Source organism: Mobula birostris, chromosome 6 (genome assembly GCF_030028105.1).
Source record: "Mobula birostris isolate sMobBir1 chromosome 6, sMobBir1.hap1, whole genome shotgun sequence".
Taxonomy (NCBI): Eukaryota; Metazoa; Chordata; class Chondrichthyes; order Myliobatiformes; family Myliobatidae; genus Mobula; species Mobula birostris.
Genome location: NC_092375.1, coordinates 22,854,441 through 22,875,129, shown reverse-complemented (window position 1 = coordinate 22,875,129; position 20,689 = coordinate 22,854,441). Strand labels below are relative to the sequence as shown.

At 46.0% G+C, this 20,689-nt stretch overlaps 1 protein-coding gene across 1 annotated transcript in view; it reads left to right on the top strand.

Annotated features, from left to right (window-relative positions):
- Nucleotides 1-20,689, top strand: part of LOC140199708 (cell adhesion molecule DSCAM) — a 652,770-nt gene that overhangs the window by 507,391 nt on the left and 124,690 nt on the right. Inside the window, exons 16-19 of the mRNA XM_072262186.1 lie at nucleotides 7,278-7,518; nucleotides 11,945-12,091; nucleotides 15,065-15,220; nucleotides 19,831-19,964. Of these exons, the coding sequence (XP_072118287.1) occupies nucleotides 7,278-7,518; nucleotides 11,945-12,091; nucleotides 15,065-15,220; nucleotides 19,831-19,964 (678 nt within the window). The remainder of the gene's footprint in view (nucleotides 1-7,277; nucleotides 7,519-11,944; nucleotides 12,092-15,064; nucleotides 15,221-19,830; nucleotides 19,965-20,689) is intronic.

Here is a 20,689-nt window from a genome sequence, read left to right as displayed (position 1 = left end):
GCACTTCATTAGAAAATATGTCATATATTTTACAACATGAGGTTCTGAGGGCACTCCAGAAATGGAAGTACTTTCTTCTTCACTGCATGTAAATTCTCTCAGAATTCACTTCATGGATACAGACATTTCGCTGAACACCTACGCTCTGTCTGCCAGAGAAAGCAGGATCTCCCAGTGGCCTTGCATTTTAATTCCACATCCCATTCCCATTCTGATATGTCTATCCACAGCCTCCTCTACTGTAAAGATGAAGCCACACTCAGGTGGAGGAACAACACTTTATATTCCGTATGGGTAGCCTCCAACCTGATAGCATGAGCATTGACTTCTCTAACTTCCGCTAATGCCCCACGTCCCCCTCGTACCCATCCGTTATTTATTTATATACACACACATTCTTTCTCTCACTCTCCTTTTTCTCCCTCTGTCCCTCTCACTATACCCCTTGCCCATCCTCTGGGATCCCCCCCCCCCCCCGCCTTTTGCCAATCACCTGTCCAGCTCTTGGCTCCATCCCTACCCCTCCTGTCTTCTCCTATTATTTTGGATCTCCCCCTCCCCCTCCCATTTTCAAATCTCTTCCTAACTCTTCCTTCAGTTAGTCCTGACGAAGGGTCTCGGCCCAAAACGTCGACTGAACCTCTTCCTAAAGATGCTGCCTGGCCTGCTGCGTTCACCAGCAACTTTTTTATGTGTGTTGCTTGAGAGCAAGAATGTTATTGTTTACTCTTTACGAGGCTACATTAGCTCAGAGGATCAATAATTCATTGAATAACAGGCCCTTTGGCCCACTATGCCCATGCCTATCATCACCACCCACCTATACCAATCCGATTTGCCAGCATATGGTTGATAGCCTTTTCTATCACTTGAAGATTCAAATGCAAAACTGATGTGTAAATTGCAATTTTCAGCAGCAGACATAACCTAATCCTATTCAGTAGTAGGTAAGTTATTGGAGGGAGTACTAAGAGACAGAATCTACAAGCATTTGGATAGACAGAGACTTATTAGGGAGAGTCAACATGGCTTTGTGCGTGGTAGGTCATGTTTGACCAATCTATTGGAGTTTTTCAGGAGGTTACCAGGGAAGTGGATGAAGGGAAGGCAGTGGATATTATCTACATGGACTTCAGTAAGGCCTTTGACAAGGTCCCGCATGGGAGGTTAGTTAGGAAAATTCAGTCGCTAGGTATACATGGAGAGGTGGTAAATTGGATTAGACATTGGCTCGATGGAAGAAGCCAGAGAGTGGTGGTAGAGAGTTGCTTCTCTGAGTGGAGGCCTGTGACTAGTGGTGTGCCACAGGGATCAGTGCTGGGTCCATTGTTATTTGTCATTTATATCAATGATCTGGATGATAATGTGGTAAATTGGATCAGCAAGTTTGCTGATGATACAAAGATTGGAGGTGTACTAGACAGTGAGGAAGGTTTTCAGAGCCTGCAGAGGGACTTGGACCAGCTGGAAAAATGGGCTGAAAAATGGCAGATGGAGTTTAATACTGACAAGTGTGAGGTATTGCACGTTGGAAGGACAAACCAACATAGAACATACAGGGTTAATGGTAAGGCACTGAGGAGTGCAGTGGAACAGAGGGATCTGGGAATACAGATACAAAATTTCCTAAAAGTGGCATCACAGGTAGATAGGGTCGTAAAGAGAGCTTTTGGTACATTGGCCTTTATTAATCAAAGTATTGAGTATAAGAGCTGGAATGTTATGATGAGGTTGTATAAGGCATTGGTGAGGCCAAATCTGGAGTATTGTGTTCAGTTTTGGTCACCAAATTACAGGAAGGATATAAATAAGGTTGAAAGCGTGAAAAGAAGGTTTACAAGGATGTTGCCGGGACTTGAGAAACTCAGTTACAGAGAAAGGTTGAATAGGTTAGGACTTTATTCCCTGGAGCGTAGAAGAATGAGGGGAGATTTGATAGAGGTATATAAAATTATGATGGGTATAGATAGAGTGAATGCAAGCAGGCTTTTTCCACTGAGGCAAGGGGAGAAAAAAACCAGAGGACATGGGTTAAGGGTGAGGGAGGAAAAGTTTAAAGGGAACATTAAGGGGGGCTTCTTCACACAGAGAGTGGTGGGAGTATGGAATGAGCTGCCAGATGAGGTGGTAAATGTGGGTTCTTTTTTAACATTTAAGAATAAATTGGACAGATACATGGATGGGAGGTGTATGGAGGGATATGGTCCATGTGCAGGTCAGTAGGACTAGGCAGAAAATGGTTCGGCACAACCAAGAAGGGCCAAAGGGCCTGTTTCTGTGCTGTAGTTTCTATGGTTCTATGGTTCTATTCCTTTTACTCAAGAGACATCCATCAGAGTGGAGAGTCGGACTCTGATGATCTGGCACTCTTGGCAATTTGGCAGTGTTGGACTATGTTCTAGACTATTGGATGGTACTTCTTCTATATCTAATAAGGTATTTCACTTTGTTTAACATGTTACACACAAAATAACAGCATAAAACAAAGGGGCAGAATTAGGCTGTTCGGCCCATCGAAAAACTCCGCAGCTCGATCATGGTTGATTTATTATTCCTTTTAACCCCATTCTCCTCCTTCTCCATCTCAATCCCATTCTCCCCCTCCTTCCTCTCAACTCCATTCTCCTCCTCCTCCCTCTCAACTCCATTCTCCTCCTTCTCCCTCTCAACTCCATTCTCCTCCTCCTCCCTCTCAACTCCATTCTCCTCCTCCTCCATCTCAATCCCATTCTCCTCCTCCTCCCTCTCAACTCCATTCTCCTCCTCCTCCCTCTCAACTCCATTCTCTACCTTCTCCCTCTCAACTCCATTCTCCTCCTCCTCCTCCTCCCTCTCAACTCCATCCTCCTCCTCCTCCCTCTCAACTCCATTCTCTTCTTCCTCCCTCTCAACTCCATTCTCCTCCTCCTCCCTCTCAACTCCATTCTGCTCCTCCTCCCTCTCAACATTCTCCTCCTCCTCCCTCTCAACCACATTCTCCTCCTCCTCCCTCTCAACTCCATTCTCCTCCTCCTCCCTCTCAACTCCATTCTCTTCTCCTCCTTCTCCTCCTCCCTCTCAACTCCATTCTCCTCCTCCTCCCTCTCAACTCCATTCTCCTCCTCCTCCCTCTCAACTCCATTCTCCTCCTCCTCCATCTCAACCCCATTCTCCTCCTCCTCCCTCTCAACTCCATTCTCTACCTTCTCCCTCTCAACTCCATTCTCCTTCTCCTCCCTCTCAACTCCATTCACCTCCTCCTCCATCTCAATCCCATTATCCCCCTCCTCCCTCTCAACTCCATTCTCCTCCTCCTACCTCTCAACTCCATTCTCCTCCTCCTCCATCTCAATCCCATTCTCCTCCTCCTCCCTCTCAACTCCATTCTCTACCTTCTCCCTCTCAACTCCATTCTCCTCCTCCTCCCTCTCAACTCCATTCTCCTCCTCCCTCTCAACTCCATTCTCCTCCTCCTCCATCTCAACCCCATTCTCCTCCTCCTCCCTCTCAACTCCATTCTCTACCTTCTCCCTCTCAACTCCATTCTCCTTCTCCTCCCTCTCAACTCCATTCCCTACTTCCTCCCTCTCAATCCCATTCTCCTCCTCCTCCCTCTCAACTCCATTCTCCTCCTCCTCCCTCTCAACTCCATTCTCCTCTTCCTCCCTCTCAACTCCATTCTCCTCCTCCTCCTCCCTCTCAACTCCATCCTCCTCCTCCTCCCTCTCAACTCCATTCTCTTCTTCCTCCCTCTCAACTCCATTCTCCTCCTCCTCCCTCTCAACTCCATTCTGCTCCTCCTCCCTCTCAACATTCTCCTCCTCCCCCCTCTCAACCACATTCTCCTCCTCCTCCCTCTCAACTCCATTCTCCTCCTCCTCCCTCTCAACTCCATTCTCCTCCTCCTCCCTCTCAACTCCATTGTCCTCCTCCTCCCTCTCAACTCCATTCTCGACCTTCTCCATGTCAACTCCATTCTCCTCCTCCTCCCTCTCAACTCCATTCTCCTCCGCCTCCCTCTCAACTCCATTCTCCTCCTCCTCCCTCTCAACATTCTCCTCCTCCTCCCTCTCAACTCCATTCTCTACCTTCTCCCTTTCAACTCCATTCTCCTCCTCCTCCCTCTCAACTCCATTCTCCTCCTCCTTCCTCTCAATTCCATTCTCCTCCTCCTCCCTCTCAACTCCATTCTCCTCCTCCATCTCAATCCTATTCTCCTCCTCCTCCCTCTCAACTCCATTCTCCTCCTCCTCAACTCCATTCTCTACCTTCTCCCTCTCAACTCCATTCTCCTCCTCCTCCCTCTCAACTCCATTCTCCTCCTCCTCCATCTCAACTCCATTCTCCTCCTCCTCCATCTCAACCCCATGCTCCTCCTCCTCCCTCTCAACTCCATTCTCCTCCTCCTCCCTCTCAACTCCATTCTCTACCTTCTCCCTCTCAACTCCATTCTCCTCCTCCTCCCTCTCAACTCCATTCTCCTCCTCCCTCTCAACTCCATTCTCCTCCTCCTCCATCTCAACCCCATTCTCCTCCTCCTCCCTCTCAACTCCATTCTCTACCTTCTCCCTCTCAACTCCATTCTCCTTCTCCTCCCTCTCAACTCCATTCCCTACTTCCTCCCTCTCGATCCCATTCTCCTCCTCCTCCCTCTCAACTCCATTCTCCTCTTCCTCCCTCTCAACTCCATTCTCCTCCTCCTCCTCCCTCTCAACTCCATTCTCCTCCTCCTCCCTCTCAACTCCATTCTCCTCTTCTTCCCTCTCAACTCCATTCTCCTCCTCCTCCCTCTCAACTCCATTCTCCTCCTCCTTCCTCTCAACTCCATTCTCCTCCTCCTCCTCCCTCTCAAACACATTCTCCTCCTCCTCCCTCTCAACTCCATTCTCCTTCTCCTCCCTTTCAACTCCATTCTGCTCCTTCTCCCTCTCAACATTCTCCTCCTCCTCCCTCTCAACCACATTCTCCTCCTCCTCCCTCTCTTCATTCTCCTCCTCCTCCCTCTCAACTCCATTCTCCTCCTCCTCCCTCTCAACTCCATTCTCGACCTTCTCCATGTCAACTCCATTCTCCTCCTCCTCCCTCTCAACTCCATTCTCCTCCGCCTCCCTCTCAACTCTATTCTCTTCCTCCTCCCTCTCAGCTCCATTCTCTTCCTCCTCCCTCTCAACTCCATTCTCCTCCTCCTTCCTCTCAACTCCATTCTCCTCCTCCTCCCTTTCAACTCCATTCTCCTCCTCCTCCTCCCACTCAACTCCATTCTCCCTCCCTCTCAACTCCATTCTCTTCCTCCTCCCTCTCAGCTCCATTCTCCTCCTCCTCCCTCTCAACTCCATTCTCCTCCTCCTCCATCTCAATCCCATTCTCCTCCTCCTCCTCCCTCTCAACTCCATTCTCCTCCTCCTCCCTCTCAACTCCATTCTCCTCCTCCTCCTCCTCCCTCTCAACTCCATCCTCCTCCTCCTCCCTCTCAACTCCATTCTCTTCTTCCTCCCTCTCAACTCCATTCTCCTCCTCCTCCCTCTCAACTCCATTCTCCTCCTCCTCCCTCTCAACTCCATTCTGCTCCTCCTCCCTCTCAACATTCTCCTCCTCCTCCCTCTCAACCACATTCTCCTCCTCCTCCTCCCTCTCAACTCCATTCTCTTCTCCTCCTTCTCCTCCTCCCTCTCAACTCCATTCTCCTCCTCCTCCCTCTCAACTCCATTCTCCTCCTCCTCCCTCTCAACTCCATTCTCCTCCTCCTCCATCTCAACCCCATTCTCCTCCTCCTCCCTCTCAACTCCATTCTCTACCTTCTCCCTCTCATCTCCATTCTCCTTCTCCTCCCTCTCAACTCCATTCACCTCCTCCTCCATCTCAATCCCATTATCCCCCTCCTCCCTCTCAACTCCATTCTCCTCCTCCTCCCTCTCAACTCCATTCTCCTCCTCCTACCTCTCAACTCCATTCTCCTCCTCCTCCATCTCAATCCCATTCTCCTCCTCCTCCCTCTCAACTCCATTCTCCTCCTCCTCCCTCTCAACTCCATTCTCTACCTTCTCCCTCTCAACTCCATTCTCCTCCTCCTCCCTCTCAACTCCATTCTCCTCCTCCCTCTCAACTCCATTCTCCTCCTCCTCCATCTCAACCCCATTCTCCTCCTCCTCCCTCTCAACTCCATTCTCTACCTTCTCCCTCTCAACTCCATTCTCCTTCTCCTCCCTCTCAACTCCATTCCCTACTTCCTCCCTCTCAACTCCATTCTCCTCCTCCTCCCTCTCAACTCCATTCTCCTCTTCCTCCCTCTCAACTCCATTCTCCTCCTCCTCCTCCCTCTCAACTCCATCCTCCTCCTCCTCCCTCTCAACTCCATTCTCTTCTTCCTCCCTCTCAACTCCATTCTCCTCCTCCTCCCTCTCAACTCCATTCTCCTCCTCCTCCCTCTCAACTCCATTCTGCTCCTCCTCCCTCTCAACATTCTCCTCCTCCTCCCTCTCAACCACATTCTCCTCCTCCTCCCTCTCAACTCCATTCTCCTCCTCCTCCCTCTCAACTCCATTCTCTTCTCCTCCTTCTCCTCCTCCCTCTCAACTCCATTGTCCTCCTCCTCCCTCTCAACTCCATTCTCGACCTTCTCCATGTCAACTCCATTCTCCTCCTCCTCCCTCTCAACTCCATTCTCCTCCGCCTCCCTCTCAACTCCATTCTCCTCCTCCTCCCTCTCAACATTCTCCTCCTCCTCCCTCTCAACTCCATTCTCTACCTTCTCCCTTTCAACTCCATTCTCCTCCTCCTCCCTCTCAACTCCATTCTCCTCCTCCTTCCTCTCAATTCCATTCTCCTCCTCCTCCCTCTCAACTCCATTCTCCTCCTCCTCCCTCTCAACTCCATTCTCCTCCTCCTCCCTCTCAACCCCATTCTCCTCCTCCTCCTCCCTCTCAACTCCATTCTCCTCCTCCTCCCTCTCAACATTCTCCTCCTCCTCCCTCTCAAGCCCATTCTCCTGCCTTCCAGGGGAGTAATGCAATGGGAATGATACAAGCCTCCAGCTCCAGCCACAAACTGACCCACATTTCTGGCATTAAACCACAACTGTGCGAATGAGCCTGACGCACTATGGCACCAAAGGAGTAAAGATTTTTACTCCTTGTCTATGTGAAGGATGAAAGAAATAAAGTCAATTCAGTTCAAAATGCTTTGAAACAAATATTCCTTGTGCAACATCAAAAGAAGGGGTTTGCATCAGTGAAGGGAAACGTATGATTCGCATCATAATTCTGCGTGCTCTTTCTCCCTTTCCCCACCACCTTGCTCAGCCTCCAAAGAAGCACCTGCAGAACGGGTTGATCCGTGGCTATCAGATTGGTTATCGGGAGTACAGCACAGGGGGCAACTACCAGTTCAACATCATCAGCATGGAGACGACTGGCGACAGTGAACTATACACCCTGGACAATCTGAAGAAGTTCACACAGTACGGAGTGGTGGTGCAGGCATGCAACCGAGCTGGCACGGGACCATCCTCGCAGGAGATTATAGCCACTACACTGGAAGACGGTAGGCCAACAACAGTAACAGCTTGTAGAGTTAGAGCAGGATCGGAGGGAGGGTGGCACTGAGCCGCATGGGAGGGTTAAAGACAAGAGATTCTGCAGATGCTGGAAATCTTGAGCAACGCACACAAAATGCTGGAGGAACTCAGCAGGTCAGGTGGTATCTAAGGAGGGGAATAAACAGTCAAGGTTTCTGGGCAAGACGCTTCATCAGGAATTCTGATGTCTGGAACTTATATCAACAGCTACTCGCAGATAATGGGTAGGTCTGGCCTTGGGAGGCATCTACCTTGATTTTAATTCTGAACCAGGCATCAAGAAAGTAAAGGGCTAATTGCCCAAGAGATAGGGAGGGATGTCACATAAGGCAAGAGGTAGTTTAGTAAAACCTAGGAATTCGTCAGACCACAGATTCCTAAAGTAGACACTATATTAGTCCTGACGAAGGGTCTCGGCCTGAAACGTCGACTGCACCTCTTCCTAGAGATGCTGCCTGGCCTGCTGCGTTCACCAGCAACTTTGATGTGTGTAGCCTGAAACAAGTTCAATGACCTGTTCAAAACCTTCTTCGGGAAATGCAACATTTCCACTGACTCCAGGGAATCCCAAACCCATGACCACTCATAGTGCAGAAGGAGCATTCAGGATGGTGTTGAGAACAGAGGCCCGTCACCAACCAGCTTCCCTCTCTGTGGAAGAATTTGTGGTCCTCATATTGAGCTAAAAACTCTCAAAAGCAAGGTGGGAGTGAGAATAGTTAGGAATTTAAAATTCCAACCATGTTTTGTGAGTTAACGGTCCGAAGGATACTATCCTTGGGAAAGGATCAGTTGCTAAAACAAATTGTGTATTGAACACCTCAAGACAGAATATCAGGAGTTTAAAAGAACAGAGTGAGAAAGGCGAAGGGTCCAGAAAAAGGCAATGGGAAGAGTGTAAGGCAGTGGGAGTGGTTGTACCTTTTCCTGCTGGCATGGGGTTCAGTGAGCAATTCTAGATGCAAAATGTGTCTGTTTGGTGTCACTGTCACAGAATCTGAACTGCACATTCAGTCCACAGAAAGAATGAGTTCAGCTGTTTCAGCCTTCCTAGAGTGCCCTCTGCCGGTCAAACCCTGGGATGGGTAACAAACTGCTTCAGCTTAAACACTGAGAAACAATGTTCCCTCTGATACTCTAATATTTTTAACAGCTGTGCGAACCAACCACTGCTCTGAGCAGGAAATTCTTACACGGCCTGAAAACTGCGTAGCACTTTGATAGAACATTATATAATAGAAAATTCCAGCTGCGCGACATCAAAGGCTATGTGCGTGGGAGCATTTCAGTTACTGCACGGCTGTGCACCCACGCAGATTAGGGGAGACAGTGCTGAGAAAGTGAGTGTTAGAAATTAATGGGAAAACAGGTGGAAGATTTATGATAGCCATCCTTAGGGGTACTGTAACATTATAAATTACGCACAAACGTGAATTACACCACAACAAATGAGGATTTTTACTATTTATTGATTGAAAGGATGTGGATGTCAGTGGTAGTACTGGCATTTGTTGTCTGTCCTTAATTGTCCCTGAGCTAATGAACTGGCTAGATTGGGTAAGGAAGTTAGTGAACCCACATAGAGCTTCAAGGACCCCAAACTGCCATCAGCTTTTCAGATCAGAATCAGAAGATCAGAATCAAGTTTAATATCATCGGCATATATCATGAGATTTGTTGACTTTGAGACAGCAGTACAAGAATAGAGAAAAGTTTACTTGTCTATGATGGTGGGATCTGGTGGCCCACATTGCTGGACAATCATTCAGTAATTTAATCGCATTGTTACCCAGTACAGGATGCAACTCTGAAATTCTTCTTGTCCAGATAGCCATGAAACCAAGAAAAAAAAAGAACAAGAACATGATCATCGACCCCCAAATCTCCTCTCCCCCACTCAAAAAAAGATCAACAATGAAATAAGAGCATCATCTCCCAAATCCCCTTCCCCTGCACAAAAAAACAAGAAAGAGTGAGTGAAAAACACAGAATATAGAAACTATAAGACTGAGAAAAGTCCATAGTCCATTGTCTAAAACCATAGCCATATCCATTTCCAAAACGCAGCAAATTCTCCAGGCACAGCAACTGGCCACTTAGGCTCCCCTCTCCAGCAGCAGAGCTATAAAGGCAGTCAGCTGGCGCTCACCTTCTGCAATTGCCCTGATGTTTCAATCTCCCTTGACATTTTAATCGGCAAACAATTGAAGCTTTAATTGGTAAAATGGAGTCGAACATCACCTCATGCCCCACCCACCCCCAGCCTCCTTGCCATGAGGATCATGCTCGCTATCTCCCAAAATCCTCTTGGAGACAGCAAAGCACTGCATCACCCAAACGATGTCCGAACCGTAAATCACAGGCTCCAACAGGTCCAGAAACACATTCAAGACCAAAAAAAAACAGCCATAAAGGGCATAAGGGAAGTGAAATAAATAGTTTTGTGGTCTATCCAGAAGATGTTGACTGTGGGAGCATTATACGCAGGCGCCATCTTGACCGGGAACATTGTTATCAATAATGGCAACCATAAAGCTAACAGGTCACAGTCCACATTTATCATCCTGTCTTGGTCAGCTTTGAATGTGATTCCTCAGAATCATAATTGGCAATTAAGTGCCCTCTAAAATGATCAAACAATCTACACAGTACTGGAGCATTTATGGATGGGAAATAAATACTGTCCTAACCAACTACACCCTCATCCTGACCTTGGCTGATGTCCATGTGGATTTTGCACGTTTTCCCTGTAACTGCAAGGGTTTCCAAATAAGTGCGATTTGGTTGGTTAACTGGCCATTGTAAATTGCCTCTGGTATCGTTGGATGTTAGAAAGATTAGTGTGAATTTGACAGGAATGTAAGAGAAAATGAGTTGCCGGGAAATGAGTGGCAGAATAGACTAAGGTGCTTCCTTCTATGCTGAGAGGAAAAAGGAGAATAAAAAATCTTTTGATTGCTTTTCTTTAAATCTAATTTAATATTAATCTTTGATCTTTTCCTTTTAATTATTAAACCAATCTCATTAAAGATTATTTTGGTACCATTATTTTTGACTGACTGTGACTGTACCAGTACCAGAGATATATTTCCATCTTCGCGCAATACCTACCCTCCACTTAGTGAGCTACATGCCCTTTCCCTGTACCACTCTCCCTGTCATGCACCTCCCACCAAGTGAACAGGCTAACCAATCTTCAGATGCAGGAACCCACCAAGAAAGAATGAAATTCAAGCTCTATTCTGGAAATTTCTAAGTGCAGGGTGAGCAACAACAATGGCCTGTAAGGAGCTTGTATGTCCTCCCCTTGACTGCGTGGGTTTCCTCCGAGTGTTCTGATTTCCTCCCACAGTCTAAAGACGCACTGGTTAGGGGGTTAATTGGTCATTGTAAATTGTCCTGTGAGCAGGCTAAGGTTAAGTCAGGCGTTGCTGGGTGGTGCGGTTCAAAGGATCTAAAGAGTCTACTCTGCACTCTATATTAATCAATAATCCAACTGCATAACTGCAAGGCAAATAATGTCCTCAGCACAGGAAAGTCGAAAGTCTTCCTTGGTAAAAGCTTATGTGATTGACTTCGGTAGAAACAGATTACATAAATGGAGTTCACCAATATATTCCATGTGTAACACACCTAGGTAGGGATGAATTTCTAACCCCATGGTCCTTAATTAGTTTTACAAACTAATACAATTGGGGCTTAATTTTAAGATGACTGGAGGAAAGTATAGTGGGGGGGGGGATATCAGAGATAAGTTTTTTACAGAGAGAGTTGTGAGTGTATAAATTACCCTGCCAAAGGTGACGGCAGAGGCAGATACATTTGGAGCATTTAAGAAATCCTTAGGTAGGCACATGGATGATAGAAAACTGGAGGGCTCTGTAGGAGGGAAGGGTTAGATTAATCTTAGAGTAGTTTAAAAGGTCAGCACAACATTGCGGGCCAAAGGGTCTGTACTCTCCTGGGTTCCATGTTCAATGTAACTTCAATGGCCAACAGAACTGGCATTTATTGCTTATCCTGAGAAGGCAGTGGCACAGTACTGCCTTGAACCACCGCTGCCTGTGATCAGGATGTCACCAATGGCAGAGGATTAATAAAACCATGTGGTTTACCAGGCAGATTCCATGGGTAGCTTAGATGTAGTCATAGTGAAGTAGGACTAGAGTCACATTGAGGCCAGTCTGAGTTAGGGCAGCAGGATTCCTTTTCCTGAGGCATCTGTGCATTTTTTGGTCTCTGTGGTTTGAACCAACTTGCTTTTCAATGGCTTATTTGTGTGGTTCTATACATTCATGAGTGTTAATGGGCTTCTGGCTGGCATTTTTGGTTTTCATGATATCTAATTGACACTTTTATGGAGCCTCTCACTTGTTTTCTTCTTCATGTCAGTTCCCAGCCGACCACCTGACAATGTCCAAGCCACTGCCATCTCTCCCGAGGTCATCTCACTCTCCTGGTCTATGCCACCAAAGGAGGCACTGAATGGAATTCTACAAGGATACCGGGTTATTTACTGGGCAAATCTGCCAGATGGGGGTAAGTATGTCAAAGGCTGTGGTTAGTGTTAGCCTCTCCGAAGAAAAGATACAACAGAATCATGCAATTTGGCTCTTCTCATAAAGCAGCGGTTTCCAAAATGCTTTATGCCATGGACCAAATACCATTAACCAAGAGGTCCATGGACCCCAGGTTGGAAAGCCCTGGTACAGAGGCACAGTGTTCTACAGCGTGGAAGCAGGCACGGATATTAGTCCTCCTACAGTTCAGACCCAGAACATTGCTCTAGTACAGGTCACCTCTGCTGGAGAAAAGTTCACACTGTTCCAAGAACCCGAATTTCTCCTTCCTGCTCCATTCCCTCATACATTGTCCTCTGATTCAGATCTGCCCTATCTTCCTATTTCCCCTCACTAGCATGTGATTCCAACCCTTGAGATCCTGATCTTCAAACTTCTTCCTAACTCCCTGTGTTCATTCAACAGTACCTCATCTATATTTCTACTTATATCGTTGGTACCAATGTGTACAACAGTCTCCAGCTGGCCACCCTTCCCTCTTGAGAATTTTTTTATGTTGGCAGAGATACATCAGCACCTGGGAGGCAACATGCCATTCCAGAGCAACCAATGAAGAAATGAGCAAGAAGGAAAAATCAATGTGGGATGTGAGAAAATCACACCACCATTCAATGTGATCACTTTTGTTGCACTTTTAGTCTCATCACTTTGCCTCTCTCTCCCAATACATTATGACCCTCTTAACTGTGCCCTCAAAATCAGGTTCCAGTTCAGGATTATCGTCATTCAACCGTACACATGTATGCCGTCAGACGCGACAATGTTCCTCCAGACCAAGGTGCACAACAGAGTACATTTAACCCACACACGTAAACCATAAAGCAATATTTCCATGGATAAATTAACAAATAATAAGATGTGTTTGTGACACAAGTTAAAAAGTAATAAGTATAATGCTATTAGCACTTCATGCATGATCAGGCCCGGGTGGTGGCAGGGAGTTCAGTTGTCTTACGCCTTGAGGGAAGTAGCTTTTTCACATCCGAACAGTTCTTAATGCTACAGTACCTCCTGCCTGATGTGAGGTCAAAGAGATTGCTGGATGGAGGGGAGGGATCATTGACAATGCCAAGGCCCCTGCATACACTGCACTCCTGATAAATATCTCTGAGAGATGGTAGAGAGAGCCCCAATGATCCTCTCAGCATTCCTTGCAATCCTTTGTGGGGACTTGCAGTCAGTTGCCTTATAATTCCTGAAACCATATGGTGATGGAGCTGGTGAAGACCCTCTCGATGGTTCTTCTCAAAAAAATTGGTTAGAATGGGGGTTGAGGAGCCTCAAGCCTCAACCTCCTCCAGAAGTGGAGATGCTGCTATGCTTCCTTTACGTGGTGTTGAGCGATCACATGAGATCATCCATTGCATGCACTTCCAGAAAATTGGTGCTTCTAACTCTCCCCACAGATGCGTCGTGTATGTACAGTGAGGAGTAGTCATCCAGCATATTCCTAAAGTCCACAATCACCTCTTTGGTCTTGAAAATGCCTTCAAAACCATGTAGATGCACATTGACCCAAGGGAAATGTGTCTCATCTCCATCACTCTCTATCAACAACTCTACAGTCGCAACACTTCAACATAAAGGTTCCTGGGCAACTCTACTTTACAGAAACTCGTGGGAGAACCATCTCTCCTTCATTAACAAAAAAGGCTCGGCAGAGGATGTACTTCTTGTAGCAGTTAGTAAAATTCCATCTTCCCAGAATGTACTGGTGCAATTCTGGAGAATTATGGCCATTGTGGAGAGCACCCTCCCATCAGCCATTACTGTCTGGTTTGGTGCAGCATTGTCTCACAATGTATGAAAACTATAGCAAACTGTCATCTCAGCAAAAGGGGTCATTGGCTGCAGTCTACCATTACTGCAGGACTTGTAAATGTCCGAGACAAAGAAGACAAGAAAAATATCTGCAGACACTACCCACCTTGCAAACTGCCTTTTCCAGAAGCTCCCTTCAGGAAAGCACTGTATGGCTATTACAACAAAATGTTCACACCATCTTATAAGTTTCTTCCCCTGATCGGTTCATCTGATTAACCGTTCTATTTACCTCACCCCACAGCCTCTATCTATTATCTCAGTCACTGTCCTGCACTGTAAAGGCTTTAAACTGCTTTTTATAATGCTGATTACATTGTAAATATAGACTGGTATATATGCATTTATGCACATTTTATTCCATATCCATATTCAACTTCTAAGTTTATCCTTATATAATTCATTATTCTTGATAACTATTGAACATCGTTGGTTTTAGTTGCATGCCATGCCAACACACCAAAACAAATTACTAATATGGTGAATAAAGTTGATCCTTGAAAGTTGATCCATATTGTTTGCCCAGACCACACCACTCCTGACAGCACCACAACGTTGATGTAAACATGGATGAGTGAACTGAGCACTCGGGGTGAGATGAAAGAGACTTCCCTTAACATCCAGGCAGAATTTTAGTGAGTGGTGTCAAGCTACCTGGTAAAAATGATGTCACTGGCAATCAAAGGGAATACATTGCAATAGTTGGATCATAACCCTCACAAAGAAAGATGGTTGTAGTTAGTATGGGTCAATCATTCTGGTCCAAGGACTTCATTCCCGAAGTTCCTCGGAACAGAGTCCTCCGCCCAACCAGTTTCAGCTCCTTCCACCAATAACCTTCCTTCCATCCTCAGATCAGGTGATCACTGACGTTTGCTTATTGTTCAGTTCCATTCACAAGCCCTCAGTAAATGAAGGAGCCCAGTAACACTCCTGTCACAAAAAGTTTGGCGATAGCCATCTCGGACTTGCCTATTAATGAGGACCAGTTGGAGACCTCTCACTGATCTGTCTGAGACTGAGAGCCAGGAATGCAGTCCCATCTTTCACAGGTACTCAAACACTCCATTATCATCTTCGGTACTTTTACCCAGCCTTTGTTTCTCTTCAGAGCTTGGAGAGATAAGAAACGTCACAACCACCCAGGTTACTCTGGAATTGGATGGACTTGAGAAATACACCAACTACAGCATACAAGTGCTGGCATTCACCCGGGCAGGTGATGGAGCCAGGAGCGAGCAGATCTTTACACGTACCAAGGAGGATGGTAGGTTGATACGAACATCCCCACTGTCCTTGACTTACTGCCTCCTCTCACTCAGCTAACATTTTATCCAACTTGAGCACATCCTTGGGTTCTCTAGGCTGTACTGTTACTGCTCTATTTGCCATGGAGGAGTTTGTCAAACACCTTACAAAGTCCATGTAGGTCACATCAAATGTTCTACCTTTGTTGTAGCTGCCTCAAAAAATTAAGTCAGTCAGACACAGCCTTTCTTAACAAGTCTGCACTGTTGTTGATTAACCTGTGTCTCTCATTTACACCACTTGTGGGCACACTGGGGGCTGAGGGTGTAGCAGGGATTCTGATTAACAAAAGGAAATGTGAAACTCGATTGTTAAACTCACTCTAGAAAGCTGAACTCACAATTTAGCAGTCAAGGCGAGATAAATTTCTTTCCTATTTTCCGAATGGTTTTCCACCTACCAGTTTTCCACCTGGCCGGGATGAGGAACAGCCGTCATATCAGGCAATCAAACAGCTGATCTTCGTAGACAGTGTAATGTATTTCAAATTACCGTGGAACAGCCGGCTTGCTAACACTTCTTCTGGGAGCTGATGCACTTCTAAGAGTTATAAAAAGATCGATCTTTCTTTCTCTTTGATTTTACATTGAATATATATTTTTATACTGCAACTTGGCTGCTTTGAATTATAACACGGCTGATGTGGTACAGGTATAAAGAGAGAGTCTTCATTTAACCCTCTGCCTGTATTTTCACTTAGCAGAGAGTAAACACAAAAACGTTCTGTAGATGCTGGAAATCCAGAGTCATTCATACAACATGCTGCAGGAGCCCCACAGGGTAGGCAGTACCTCTGGAAAGGAATAAATAGTCGATGTTGCAGGCAAGACCAGTCATCAGGACTCATGATCCCGATAATCCTCATGGTCTCATACCGATAAAGGGTCAAAGCCCGAAGTGTGGACTGTTTATCCTTTTCCATAGGTGCTGCCTGACCAAGCAGAGGGTAATAAGCAAACAACAGGAATTCTGCAGGTGCTGGAAATTCAAGCAACACGCATCAAAGTTGCTGGTGAGCGCAGCAGGCCAGGCAGCATCTCTAGGAAGAGGTACAGTCGACGTTTCAGGCCGAGACCCCTCGTCAGGACCAACCGAAGGAAGAGCCAGCAAGAGACCTGAAAGTGGGAGGGGGAGGGAGATCCAAACTGATAGGAGAAGACAGGAGGGGGAGGGTCAGAGCCAAGAGCTGGACAGGTGACTGCCAAAGGGGACATGAGAGGACCACGGGATAGGAGGTCCGGGGAGAAAGACAAGGGCGGGGGGAACCCAGAGGATGGGCAAGGGGTACAGTCAGAGGGACAGAGGGAGAAAAAGGAGAGTGAGAGATTTTGGTTCCACGTCCCATTCCCATTCTGACTTCCCAGTGGCCACACATTTTGGTTCCACGTCCCATTCCCATTCTGACATGTCTATCCACGGCCTCCTCTGCTGTAAAGATGAAGCCACACTCAGGTTGGAGGAACAACATCTTATATTCTGTCTGGGTAGCCTCCAACCTGATGGAATGAACATCGACTTCTCTAACTTCTGCTAATGCCCCTCCTCCCCCCTCATACCCCATCCGTTATTTGTTTGTATGCACACATTCTTTCTCTCTCTCTCCTTTTTCTCCCTCTGTCCCTCTGACTGTACCCCTTGCCCATCCTCTGGGTTCCCCCCCACTTGTCTTTCTCCCCGGACCTCCTGTCCCATGGTCCTCTCATGTCCTCTTTGCCAGTCACCTGTCCAGCTCTTGGCTCCATCCCTTCCCCTCCTGTCTTCTCCTATTGTTTTGGATCTCCCCCTCCCCCTCCCACTTTCAGGTCTCTTGCTGGCTCTTCCTTCGGTTTGTCCTGACGAGGGGTCTCGGCCTGAAACGTCAACTGTACCTCTTCCTAGAGATGCTGCCTGGCCTGCTGCGCTCACCAGCAACTTTGATGTGTGTTGCCAGAGAGTAATAAGTTTTTTTTAAAAATGAAAACTCAACTCAGCTGAAACTCAAAACAAAGGTGATAAATAAGTTATATAACAAGCCGAGGTCTCACCATCAAGCTATGCCAGAGATCGATTGCAGATTAATGAGAGGGACTGACTTTTGCTGTCTGAGTCAGCACGCAGACTGCTTAAACCTCCTGGGATGCTCCCTGTGGCAGATGAGGCCAGGATTGATCGCCAGTGTATTTCTTCATAAGATTGTTTAATCAATTTCTTCCTCCAGGTTTGGAAGGGCTGAGATAAATAATTTTCATAACGTTATTTGTCAAATTCTGGCTGAGTTGCATTTGACTTCAGCTGTCTTTTGAAGGCCGGTAAGAAATACTTTTGGGATATTACAGGTCGGTGAAGGAGCGGAGCAGGATGTTGAGGTGCAGGAAACTAAGCAGATTCTCCAGTGATTAGTGGACAAGTACAAATTCATGGGGAGTGGTAGTTCATTTCCCAGACTGTGCTGTCAGTTCAGCTCAGTCAGGACAAAAAAGAGCTGTTAAAAATATTTGTTAATATGGAAGAATCAAAATCAGAATCAGGTTTAATATCACCGGTATAGGTCGCAAAAATTTGTTAACTTTGTGGCAACCAGTACAATGCAATATGTGATAACCTAGAAAAAATTTTGTTTAAGTAAATCTATTACAGTAAGTATATATATAGTATATTAAATAACTAAATTAAAAGTTGTACAAAAACACAAATTCTATATAAAAAGTTAAGTCAGGTTCACATGTTCAATGTCCATTTAGGAATCAGAAGGCAGAGGGGAAGAAGCTGTTCCTGAATCACTGAACTTTAGGCTTCAATACCTCCTTCCTCAGAGTAACAGTGAGAAGAGGGCATGTCCTGGGTGATAGGGGTCCTTAATAATGGATACTGCCTTTCTGAGAAATCACTCCTTGAACGACAGAGCTCCTTGAACTTGAAGCTCCTTGGACTATGGGAGCTAGTACCCAAGATGGAGCTGACTAATTCCATAGATTCACCACACACTGGCTAAAGAAATTTCTCTGCACCTCTGTTTTAAATGGATGCCCCTCTATCCTGAAGCTGTGTGCTCTTGGTATTTGATCTATGCCTAACCATGCAGTCATGTATACATAGAGAGTAGAGCAGGGGGCTAAGCACACTCCCCTGAGGCGCGCCAGTGTTGATCGTTAGAGATTGTGAAGCCGAGGATCCAATTGCAGAGGGAGGTACAGAGGCCCAGGTTCTGAAACTTCTCAATCAGGATTGTGGGAATGATGGTGTTAAATGCTGAACTATAGTCGATGAACAGCATCCTGACATAGGTGTTTGTGTTGTCCAGGTGGTCTAACACTGTGTGGGGAGCCATTGAGATTCCGTCTGCCGTTGACCTATTGTGGCGGTAGGCTAATTGCAATGGGTCCAGGTCCCAACCATTTTCCCATCCACTGAGGTCAGGTTAACTGATCTATAATTTCCTTTATGCTGCCTCCTTTTTTAAAAGAATGGAGTGACATTTGCAATTTTCCAGTCCTCCAGAACCATGCCAGAGTCCAATGGTTCTTGAAAGATCATTACTAATGCCTGCACAATCTCTACCGCTACCTCTTTCAGAGCTCTAGGGTGCAGTTCATCTGGTCCGGGTGACTTATGTACCTTTAGGTCATTCAGCTTTTTGAGCACCTTCTCCCTTGTAATAGTAACTGCACCCACTTCTCTTCCCTCACACCCTTCAACACCTGGCACACTGCTTGGTGGTCTTGAGGGCATTCACAATAGACAGAAAAGAAAATAAGAAACTAAACACAAAGACTGACAGACAAATAATGTGCAAAAGAAGACAAACTATGCAAGTACAGAAAAAAGAAAGAAGGACACAAATAAATAAGCAGTACTGAGAATATGTGGAGTCCTTGAAAGTGAGTCCATAGGTTACAAAAATCAGTTGAGTGTTGAACTGAGTGAAGTTATCCACACCAGTTCAGAAGGCTGATGCCTGAAGGGTAATAACATATTATCATTCCTTCCCTGAAAGTCATTGTAGTTATTCATTTGCATTACTCCTGCTGGTGGTGAATTCCTCTTTTTCAACGTTCTCTGGTGATTGGATTCATTAGCAATCCCTAATCTTGGTGTGTAATTTTTTTGTTAATTCACTTTCTACACATATTGGTTGCTTGTCAGTCTTTGTGTGTAGCTTTTCATTGATTCTGTTGTGTTTCTTTGTTCTACTGTGAATGCCAGCAAGATAATGAATCTCAGGGTAGTATATGGTGACATGTATGTACTTTGATAATAGATTTTCTCTGAAGTTTTTGAACTTTGTACTTTTGTGTATATACATACCTGTGCATGTGACAATAATCTCGACTTTGACTTTGATAACCACGTGGCAGGGAAGGTAGTAGATTCTGCCATGGAATTGGAAGAGGAGGCAGCATGGATGGGGTTGGATCAGGAAAGGTGAAGGATTAGCCTATGGAGTGGGAAGAGAAGGCATCATGAATGGGGTTCGATGTAAGCCATAGGGAGGTGGCCCATGTGGAGCACAAGCTCTCCATAGACCCATAGGGTTGACAGCCCTTAGTCTCTGTTTTGAATTCAAGTCATGATTTCCATTTTCTGGTGTAGTTCCAGGTCCCCCTGGTGGAGTGAAGGCAGCAGCAGCTTCTGCCACAAGTGTGGTAGTTTCATGGCTTCCCCCGCTGAAGATGAATGGCATCATATGGAAGTACACCATATTCTGCTCCCACCCTTTCCCAACGGTAAGAAACAATTAGTTATGAATGCCGGGCGCGGCAGCATGCCAGCTTAGCAGTTAGTCCAAAAACTTAAAACTTCTGCTTAAACTTTTCCTCATCTGTTTCCTCCATTAAAATTGGACCAATGGAGGAAGAGAGGTGACAAGATGGAGATGTACAAGATGAAAGAAGGTGTAGACCAAGTGGACAACCAGAGACTTTTTTCCCAGGGTAGAAATGGCTAAAACGAAGGGGGCATAATTTGAAGTGATTGGAGGAAAGTATAAGGAGGATGCCAGAGCATGTCGGACATAGTTTTTCTTGGTACATGCTGCCAAGGGTGGTGGTAGAGACAGATACATTTAGGTCCATTTAAGAGACTCTTAGATAGGTACATTAATAAAAGCAAAATAGAGGGCAATGTGAGAGGGAAGGGTTAGATTGGTCTTAGAATAGGTTAGAAGGTCAGCACATCATCATGGGCCCAAAGGACCTGTACTGTTCTATTTCTATTACCGGGTCAGAGATCCTATGTTGCTGATTACTGACCATGAATTCCATCAGCAAGTCCTAAGTGGCCACAGGTCCTCGAATGGTTGCCCATCAAACCTTGGTTCCAAAACTGCATTGACAGCTTTGACAGCTCTGTTGATTATCAAAATAGTCAGGAATTTTTAAAACATTGATATCTGATATCTATAAGTATTAACTGCTATTAACAATGAAACAAACAATTTTAAAACTTAAAG